The sequence below is a fragment of the Chinchilla lanigera genome, unplaced genomic scaffold (assembly GCF_000276665.1).
Source record: "Chinchilla lanigera isolate Chin_1 unplaced genomic scaffold, ChiLan1.0 scaffold00007, whole genome shotgun sequence".
Lineage (NCBI taxonomy): Eukaryota > Metazoa > Chordata > Mammalia > Rodentia > Chinchillidae > Chinchilla > Chinchilla lanigera.
Window position 1 is genome coordinate 4,187,714 of NW_004955408.1, and position 9,599 is coordinate 4,197,312.

The 9,599-nt window shown below is 55.3% G+C and overlaps 3 protein-coding genes across 3 annotated transcripts in view; 1 reads left to right on the forward strand and 2 right to left on the reverse strand.

Moving 5' to 3' along the window:
• Positions 1-10: 10 nt before the first annotated feature.
• On the forward strand, positions 11-1,346 carry Sowaha (sosondowah ankyrin repeat domain family member A; the record flags this gene model as incomplete). The annotated part of the gene is given in 1 exon segment (XM_005376574.2): positions 11-1,346. A coding segment is annotated over 1 exon segment (366 nt), but the record flags the coding sequence as incomplete, so codon positions are not given.
• Positions 1,347-2,445: 1,099 nt separating this feature from the next.
• On the reverse strand, positions 2,446-5,496 carry LOC102005899. The gene is made up of 2 exons (XM_005376117.2): positions 3,958-5,496; positions 2,446-3,827 (listed from the first exon to the last, which is right to left on the reverse strand). The coding sequence occupies exons 1-2, from the start codon at positions 4,841-4,843 to the stop codon at positions 3,712-3,714; spliced, it is 1,002 nt and encodes a 333-aa protein (XP_005376174.1). The 5' UTR covers positions 4,844-5,496; the 3' UTR covers positions 2,446-3,711.
• A 1,086-nt stretch (positions 5,497-6,582) lies between these two features.
• Shroom1 (shroom family member 1) overlaps positions 6,583-9,599 on the reverse strand; it is a gene marked incomplete in the record, with an annotated part of 24,321 nt that continues 21,304 nt past the window's right edge. The window contains 7 exon segments of the mRNA XM_013507376.1: positions 6,583-7,227; positions 7,342-7,614; positions 7,702-7,819; positions 7,904-8,476; positions 8,676-8,885; positions 9,093-9,148; positions 9,235-9,599. Of these exon segments, the coding sequence (XP_013362830.1) occupies positions 6,895-7,227; positions 7,342-7,614; positions 7,702-7,819; positions 7,904-8,476; positions 8,676-8,885; positions 9,093-9,148; positions 9,235-9,599 (1,928 nt within the window).

The window sequence follows — 9,599 nt, forward strand, 5'->3', positions numbered from 1 at the left end:
CCTGCGGCCTGGCTCCTCGTACGCGCTGCGCCGCCTCCTCGGCGACCCCGGCCTGCGAGGTGCCACCGAGCCGGACGCGACCGGCGGTGGGGCCGGTAGCCTTGCGGCCCGGCACCCCGTCCAGGTGGCCGCCACCATCCTCGGCTCCACCACCAGCGCGTTCCTGGGGGTCCTGGCCGACGACCTGATGCTCCAGGACCTGGCCCGCGGCTTGAAGAAGTCGAGCTCCTTCAGCAAGCTCTTGGGGGCCTCACCCATGGCCCCACGGAAAAAGGCCAAGATCCGAGGGGGCCTGCCAGCCTTCACAGAAAGCGCTCGGCGACCCACTCCGGGGCCCTTGGCTGGCTTAATGCCCAGTCTGCCCCCTGCAACCTGAAGGGCCTTGGGGTTATGGCCTCTGTGATCCAACAGGCCTGCCTGGGGTGGTCTAAGCCAGCCCGGTTCTGGGGCCCAGCACCGGCCGCCCCATCTCGCTTCCGACTTCCCCCTCTGCAGCCTCTTTTTCCTGGGTGGGCCTGCTCCTCCGGCGTCCGGCTTTCGTCTGAAACTCTGGCTCAGAGGTGGGATTCTGCAGGCGTCCATGGAGAAACCCAGCTCCAGGCCCGAAGACGGGGCTTGAAAGTTGGGGTCAAAGGTTAAGGGGCAGCAGCCGGTCTGGCCCCTGCATGCTTGACGAGGTGGCTCTTCACACTCCCAAGCCAGAACTGGAGAAAGGGTCTCTGAAAGGTTCCTATAGTGGATTGTCAGCTTCAAGGTACATGGTGGTTTTGTAATCTGAGGCTTTTATTCTGTTTTTAAAAACGAAATGAGGTAAAGCCACTTTCATAATAACCTTTGAAAATTATATTTTTCCATTTTTAGGCAAAATGCTCATTTTCAAACTTTTGCTAAATATTTTGGAATATTATTTAAAAATAGATGAGCAAGATCTAAAGAAAATTAATCCCCACAACAAAACTTTTTAGAAGTTTATCTACCTCATTTTGGACAGTCTAGATTCTGGAGTCTTGAACAGGGAGTAATCAGTGTGACCCTCAGGAATGGAACTAATTTCGCTTGCACTGTGACTGCTACTGGGAAAGAAGTGCATCTTGGGAGTGAAAGTGATGGAACAGAGAGCAGAGATATTTTGGCAAATGGTCTTAGACTATGGTGAAATATGTGTGTTTGGCACCAGTAGCTGGCTATTGATATGGCATGAATATATCATTTTTTTAAATTGTGACTTATTTGTGAATTGCACCTTTGTGTCATGTTTGTGAGTCTGTGGTTTTTACATTTGGCTGAGCCATTCGGTTCAATGGGTGAATATTAAAAAAAAAAAAAAAAGTCATAGCATTACACCAGAAAAACGATTGAATAGTAATTGATACAACTACAGAATTCTTTTATAGGAAAGTTCTGAAAAAACAAAAAGTGCATGAGAATACATTTTTAAAACATTGGAAAACAATTTATTCTTAAATAGCAAGTGAAATGTCTTTGGTAAGTGACCTTGGATGGGTGGTACAATGTCTCTGGACCTTTTTTCCACCCCTTTGTTCCTCTCTGTCAGTTGAGCAGGCTTGTAGATACTGCCAAGATGTCCCAGGTTTGGCACAGTCCAATTATAATGGCACTTTTTCATTTTAAAGATGTGAAATCATTGGGGATAGTGGCACATACCTGTAATCCTGGCACTTGGGAGGCTGAGGCAGGAGGATCACTGTGAATTCAAGGCTCAGCCTGGGCTACAAAGTGAGTTGAAGGCCAGTCTGAACTACATAGTGAGACCCTGTCTCTTAAAAACAAAACCAAAAAAAATGAAATCTATGTGCTCAACCAACTTCTGCTTTTGCAAATTATGTTTGCATGTGATTAGCTATATGAAATGGTTTTTATAGTACAGGATAATGGGGCTTTCCTGTTCCCCCAAGTATGTATCAGTGAGGCCTTTGAAATTATTAAAATGGAATGTTTTGATTTAAACAATGAAATAAACAGTCCCCAATTTATTCCTGCGAGTGAGATGTACTTCCCTTAAACATTCTTCAACTTTCATATTTTTTTATCTACTTAATTTCTTCCTTTCCCCCTCATTCTTCTCCTGGTTCTTTCACGCATACTATTATTTAAAGAGTTGGGATTTCTCTACAAATAAGAGTCAACTTGTTTGTCAACACATGGATACGGTAGCCAAGAACTATAGGTAAGTGTAGGCCCAGTTCTGACCCTTCTTACCTTACTTCCCTGGAACTCTAGCTAGTTTGCATAAATTACTTCAAAATGCAAATTAAGTCTGCCTCTGCAGAAAAACTGTGGGAGGCAATAATTACAGCAATTTGAGTAGCTGCAGCTCTAGAAGACAGAATGAAATATTGAAGATTTTCTGTAAGTGAGAGGCCTGATTGATACAGGGTAAGAAAGGTCGCAGACATAGATATGACTTCCTTGAGAAGGACAATATAATAGTAACTAACATTTATTGCACACTTCCATCAAAGGAGGCTTATTCAAACAGCCACAGGATTCTCTTTCTGAAGGATTTCCTGCACGTCTCCAAGTGAAACAAAATTTAGCAAGAATTTAGGATCGGGAAGCCTAAAGCTCAGGTGTTAGAAATCGCTGCTATTTCCTCACAGGCCAAGACTTTCCAAACCATAAGGTAGTCAGTAGGAAATTAGTTATAAAGTTTTCAAGAACTGTATGTTTAATTAAAAAAAAAAAAATTACCCAGCAGTAAGCACACCTGCAGAAGGTATTCTCAACAACTGACAAAAAAATTGTTAAAGCAGTTTCACTTGTCACAGGTTAACTCAGCAGGTAACTGTCACGGGGAGAACAACTCCCTTTCAGTGAGAAGCTAACTGTTGACGTAGGTGTGCATGAGTCAGCCTGAGCAGACTTTTTAATTAAGTTCTACATTTCTTTTAATGGAAGGTGGTGCTATTACTCAGACTCTCCTAATGGAGATTCAGAACATGGGAGAGATATATAAATTCTGTGCCTATTAAGCCAGTGCCAGGCAGCGTTTTAAGCACTTTGTAGTTACCAACCAGCTTTGCAAGGTATGTACTCAGCAGGAAACTAAGCCTTGGAGGCGTTGTAAGCCACCTGTCCGCGCCTCACAGCTAGTGAGTTGGGAAGACATCCTGGGGCTCTTTTCCACGGTGCTCAGCGAACAGGTGGTCTCAGCTCAGACCTTTACTGATTTCGTGACCACAGGTGAGTCGCCCAAATTCTCCAAGCTCTCTCCTTCCTCCAAGGGACACAGACTAGAAGAACCCACCCCGAGGCTTCGGGGAGGGAGGGTCAGGCTCTTCCTGAGCCGCAGGGCTCACCTAAGAAATCCCGGGGTGCTGAGCTGGCTCCACAGGGGCCCACGGCTGCGTTCCACAACCACACAGGACTGATTTGCGGATTTGTTCTAACATGATCAGCATCCTTTTACCGTATTACTTGCATATGTGAATAACTGGCTGTACTAGGAAAAACATTCCCACAAAAGGGAAACTATCCCATGTTCTCTATGTGATATCACATTAATTAAAACAGAAACAACAAAGTTTTTCTTAACCTACATTCCTGCAGCATCCATACCCAATCCTTTAGACCTAAACTGCTAATTATTCAGGAGGGGTGAAACCAGCCCTCAACACACAGTCTAATGCTGTGCCCACCCGGGGCCCGTATTCTTTCTTCCTCCTCCCACGCCTCTTTCTTCTCTCCGCTCTACTCCTGGAAGAGACTCTTCGAAATGCGTTCGTACATCCTCTGCGGCTTTCCAGATGGCCTTCTGCCTTGAACTGGGCTCCCTCTCCGGGACTGCCACACCTCCGGACTTGAACCTGTAAAGAAGGGGTGACCCAAGGTGTGCCTGACCCGTGAGCCAGAGGGGGAAAAAACCCACGGAAACATCCAGGCCTCTCCCACTTGGGGAAAAATCCTCTAGCAGACAAGACGAGCCGATTTAAATACCAAAGACAAGCGATGAACATCCATGGTGACCCCTAGCTGCGGCCAGACCGTGACGGTAACGCTGCGCAGGTCTCGAGAGGATTTCACAGCAAGCGCTCCTCCCGCCTCCCCAGGCCGCCAGTTTCCCTGGCACCTCGCTCCACCGCCTCGGCTTCCCCTGACCTAAATTTCCTACACGGCTTCTGATTTGCCTCTGAGTGGGCAGCACGGCCACCCGCTCCCCGGGGACCCCGAGGAGGCGCGGGCGGCGCGCCCCGTGCGCAGCAGGACAAGCCGCAGAGCGCGCCCGCGCGGACGCTGCCTCTCCCGCCGCGTCAATTCCCAGCCGAGCGAGAGGAGCGCGCTCACTGAATCCGCCCGCAGAGCGGCGGCGGGCGCGGGCGGCTTGTTGCCTGGCAACAACTCCAGGCGTCGCCGGGCCTCCGCAAAGCCGGAAGGCGCTGCAGCCGCAGCCGGGGGGTCGCGCGGAGGGGGTGCGGCGAGGACACGAAGGCGCGGGCGGCTGAGGAAGCGGGCAGAAGCCCCGGCACGGACCCGCGCCGCCCTTTTCCTCGCTGGGAGCCGAGGCGGGCCGCTTCGCCATGCTCGCGCGCCCTCCCCCGCGCTGCTCTGCGCATTTTCCAAAGAAGGCCTCGTGGCGAAGGAGAGCGAGCCAGCCTTCCCTCCTTGGGCGCCGGACCGAAGCAAGCGGCCGAGCTCCAGCCCCCGGGCCCAACATCCAGGGCTCGCAGGACGCGGCCCAGGCGGCGGGGGCGAGCCCGGGGTGAGCGGGCGGGCGCAGGCACAGGCGCTCACCCAAGAGAAAGTCCAGTGCCCCCTGCTGGCGGCCCCGCGCAGCTGCGTTCCCCCGTTTCAGGTCCAGGCCCCTGGTGCCAATAAAGAACATCTGCGGTGAGCTCCAACAAAGAACATCTGTAGTGAGCTCATTCTTGCCCTCTGAAGAAATAACAGTGTGGCAGGCAGAGAACTGGGGCGCCAAAGAGCAGGCCAGAGGGAAGGGCCGGCGCGCAAGGCGTGGTCCCACTTTTGGGTCCGGCAGAGTCGGCACAGACCCCTCATACTTACTTCAGCAAAACAAAACAAACAAACGAAAACCCCAGTACAAAACCGAAGTTCCATTTCACCGGAAGAAAGCAAACACCCCCGTCTCCCCGCCCGCAAGCTCCGCCTGTCCAACCAAGCAGGGAGTGCTTTTGTTTGAAATACACAATTCCCATTGGCTTACTAGACGGCGTTCAACGCGTTTCTGAGAATACATAATGGACGAATGCGAGGGGGACTGTACTGGGCGAAAGGCAGAAATTAGTAGCTTGCATTCAGAGCGCGCCTCGGAGCGAGCTCGCTGGGCTGAGGCCTCCGGAACCGAGGCCCCGCCCACAGCGTTCAAAGGAAAGGAGCAAAGCATAACGTTAGAGCCCGCAATGGCCTCCCCAGGAGTCCCATATGTTTTTTATAAAAAGGCACAGTGTGAGCATTGTTCTGTGCTCAATAGCGCGACTGTTGTAACTAATGCTTTTGGTATGAATACGACCATTTAAAATTCCCAACCCGATGCACTTTGTGACAATACACATCAGAAAACAAGCCCAGAAGCAGAAATTTCTCACTTGGGGGTCAGTTGGCCTTAAATACACAGACGCATGCCTTTTAATCTGCCCAACTTCCAAAACTACCTGAACCTCAGCAGAACGATGCTCTTGTCCGGCCTGCTGTTTGCAGCTACAGTACTGAAGCAGCTTTTCACAATTTCTTCTTCAAACCTGGTCCTTGCACGCAGGGCTGGTGCTCAAGTGGGGTTTGCCCTGCGTTTCACACCGCCCCAGCCCATGCTGGGATCAGCCTTTCGGGTACAATGGAATCTGCCTGTCCAGGCCCTGGCCCTGTGTGGAAGGCCTCCACCGGCCCTCTCTCTCTCCCCCAGCTTCCACCTTAAACTGCCTTCCTCAGGCCTCCCTGACTGGGCAGAGCTGGGTGAGCTCAGTTTCATCTTTACTTCCTTGCTTCTTGTTTTGTAGTACTGGGGAGCAAACTCAGGGGGGTTCTGCCTGCTAGGCAAGTGCTCTACCACGAAGCTACACTCCCAGTAACACTCCCCTTTAAATTTTCAAGACAGGCTCTCACTAGGGCTGGCCTTTAACTGGAAAGCCTCCTGCCCCAGCCTCCTGAGTAGCTGGGATTATAGGAGGCACTATTCCTGCTACCAAAGCTGCGGGTTTAGTGAAAACCTGCTAAAGAGACCCGGACTGAGTGGATCAGACCCAAGCTTTGTGGTAGTGACAGAATCCCCAGGACAGTTAGGGGTTACTAGTAGTGGTGGCGTTGAAGGCCCCGTGTCTACCAGCCCTGCTGTTCGCCAGCCTGGCTCTCCAGTCTTCTGTATGTTGCCAGAGCAGACTGATGAGTTGGGGATATAGGTCAGCGGCGCAAGCACCTGCTTGGCAAAGTGCAAGGTCCTGAGTTCGATTCCCAGTACCGCCCCCCCCAAACAACAACAGCAACAAAAACAGACCTGACTGATGATCTGCCAAGTCCCTCTTCTGCTGTGGGTTGGTGTGCAGTTTGTAAAAAGACCCCTTCCCTCTTTACCCATGTGTGTGCAGGACATGCCCCACACACACACACACACCTCGTAGGAAATTTTTATTGGAAAAAATAAAAGGCTGTTTTGCACCTTAAATTGAAGTGCTCCTCCGACTATCTCCCCTCCAGCCAACTCTTACAGGACCCCTCTCATCACAGAAGGGGGACACTGCAGGTTTTCAGTAATTCCAAAGTAACCCACAAGACTTGGGGGAGGCGGCGTGGGATAGTGGGAAGGATTCTCCCGGGAAGCAGCTAGGCCTGCTCGTCCCTGCTCCATCGATAAACCAGCACCGCCCCAGATGCGCGCGGGGTGGGGGTGGGGGTTTACAGTGCTCCCCACCGCGCCGGCTGGAACTAGGTAGCGGGAGGAGAGAAGGGCTGTTTATCCGGAGGGCAGGTCCTTGGGGGCCAGGATGGCCTGGGAGAAAGGGGCCGATGGCCCAGGTCGCTCCTGACGGCGTCCAGTTGGTCCTGCAGGAGCCGGACACGCTCGTCCAGACTGCGCTGCCGGGCCAGGACCGCGGCCTTGTCAGCCAGCAGGGTGCAGTAGGAGCGCACCTCCTCGGCCGGCAGCGCCCGCGCCAGCACCTCGCGCAGGGCCCGCTCGCGCCGCGACACGTGCTCCTTCAGCTCCTTGGCGTCCTCCTGCTGTCGCTGCAGAAGCCGGAGCCGCTGCAGCAGAGAGGCCTGGAGCCGCCGGGAGGGGGCGCTGTGAGCGCGCGGCTCCCGGGATGGTGCCAGCGGAGCCCGCGGCCCCTCCCAGACCAGCTCTCCGCCTCCCCCAATTTGAACCCGCTTTACCCGCTCATCAGGGTCGCCATCCGGGCCCACCCGGGCCAAGGCGCGGTGCACACGGGCCAGCCGACTGCCCAGCAGCAGCAGGAGGCCCAGCACGCGTTCTAGGTCCGCCAGGAAGCGGCCGAACCGCTCCAGCTCCCGGGGTGCACAGGACTGGCCCACTGCAGCCTCCAGAGCCGCCCTGCGCCTGGCCCACGCCTCAGCCACCCCTTGCAGCTGGTCCTGCTTGGCCCGAAGGTCCTGCAGCATCTCCTGGAGGAGGCCGGCTAACTCCACCTGTAGGGGGTGCAGGCTAGGTACTCAAGGGAGCCTGGCCCGCTTCTACCAGCCTCCAGGCGCAATACCAGCCCTCTCTGAACTCACTTTCTTGGCCTGGATGCTGACGCCACATGGCTGGCGGGGCACAGGTTGGACGGTAGCATCTTCTGGCCTTGTCTCCTGAGAAGCTGGCAGCAGCTGGGTGAAGCTGAACTGAGGAGACCTGAGGACGAGGCCAGAGCTCCCTGGGTTGCCCTGCCCCACCCTGCAGAGGTATAGAATCCTGGTCCCTGCTGCCCTCACTTACCCTGGCTCAGAAGAACCCGCTGCCTCCTGTCCAGCCTCCCCGCAGGCTGGCCTCCTGGTGGCCCAGACCTCTGTCCCAGGGATCAGCCCATCCAGCAGGCCCAGGGCCGGCTCTGGGCTGGGCTCAGAGGCAAGAGTGTCAGTCAGGGAGGGATCCAGTCTGGCCAGCTCCTGAGCCAGCTCCTCCAGACGCTGGCTGGGCCATGTTGGTCTGGAGCCCAGATGGCCAGTGCCCCAGGCCAGGGAAGTGTGGTAAGGGGGCCCTGCGGTTCCACTGCCTGAAGAGCCCAGGGCATCAACTGGGGAAGGCTTGAGAGGGTCATCTTCTGCACCTGCAGGGGTTTCAGGGGTCAGCAGTCCAGTGGAGCCGGTGGTAGGGATGTCCCCATTTGCAGTTTCGGGAACGCCATAGCTTGTGGGCTTCGAGACACCCACAGAACCATTTACCCCCTGCCAGTGGACATCTGCCCCTGCAGTCCCAGGACATTCATGAAGGGCACGTTCTGGGGGGGGCGTAGCCTGGCCAGTTCTTTGGCCCAAGCCAGTTCCAGAACTCTGGTCAGAGGCATGGACACTGGAAACGGAAGAGACAGTGAATCAGAAAAGGCTCTGGCCATGGATAAGCAGGGCCTTCCAGAGCAGCCTGGCCTGCCCACCCCACCACATGGGCTTCCAGCCTCCTTGTAGGACAGGGTCTCTGCCAGGCTGGCCTTTCTAGATGTATGTGTGGGAGGGGAGTGTCTCACCCTGCTCGGGAACCAGAGGGAATTCACCTGGCTGATGCTCCTTCGACGGAGCAGGACTCTGGAGGTGGTGTCATCCTGTCCAGTGGGGCTTCTTCCAGGAACACATCATCGTCAGGAAGGGAGGGCAGCCGGGCAGGCTCCAAGCAGGTCTCTGGGACCCTCTGCTCACAGTGGGCTGGGCTGCTCCGAGGGACCTCTGCAGGGCACACCACCGCAGCCTCTTTCTGAGGCAAAAACCTGGAGGCAGGACCCCACACTGACCACGGTGGCATCAAAGAGGAGGCCTCGCGCCATACCAGAGAAACAGGAAGGGACACAAATTGCAAAACAGAGTCAGAAGGCTGGAACTAAGGGCAGGCGGAGGCCCCGTCTCCTCTCTTGAGCAAGGCTGCATCCTGTGGAAGCTGCGTCCCCACTTCGTCCTGAGTGACCCATGTTTCTCACCTGGAAAATGTGGTCAGAAACAGCGGCCTCGGCGTTTCTGCTCCGTGGGGAACCACCTGGAAACGCGAACAGAACCACCGATGAAACGCACCAGACCCCACGCTCCCCTCCTCCGCCAGTCTGCACCCTGTATCTTCCCCACCTGGACAGTGGCCATGGCTCCTCCTGGCCCTCTCCAGGGACCCAACGCCTCGCCCGAAGCACTCCGACGCTGACGGCCAGGCCTCTGGGCATTGCCCAACTTCTCGGACCCAGCGTCCAGCTCCACCGTGCTTTGGGGTTGCGTCTCCCGCGGCCCTCTGAACACAGCCCTCGCCTCGTGTGGCAGTTCCTGGGGCTCGGGCCCGGCGAGCCCCGGGCTGGCGCAGGTCTCACTCAAGGCTTCTCCGGGCGGCCCACCGCCCTGACCCACGCGATCCAGTTTCCCCGGCTCCGAGAAACACCACTTCCGCTGCTGGCTGGCGAGGCGCCCGCGGCCCGCGGGTCCTGGCGCGGGCACCCGGCAGT

Bases quoted from the DNA above. Each gene is read 5' to 3' on its own strand.
- LOC102005899 (XM_005376117.2), bottom strand. From the start codon at position 4,843: ATGTTCTTTATTGGCACCAGGGGCCTGGACCTGAAACGGGGGAACGCA. The intron at 3,828-3,957 runs GTATTTAAATCG...CCTTCTTTACAG, and splicing joins ATGTTCATCGCTTGTCTTTG to GTTCAAGTCCGGAGGTGTGG.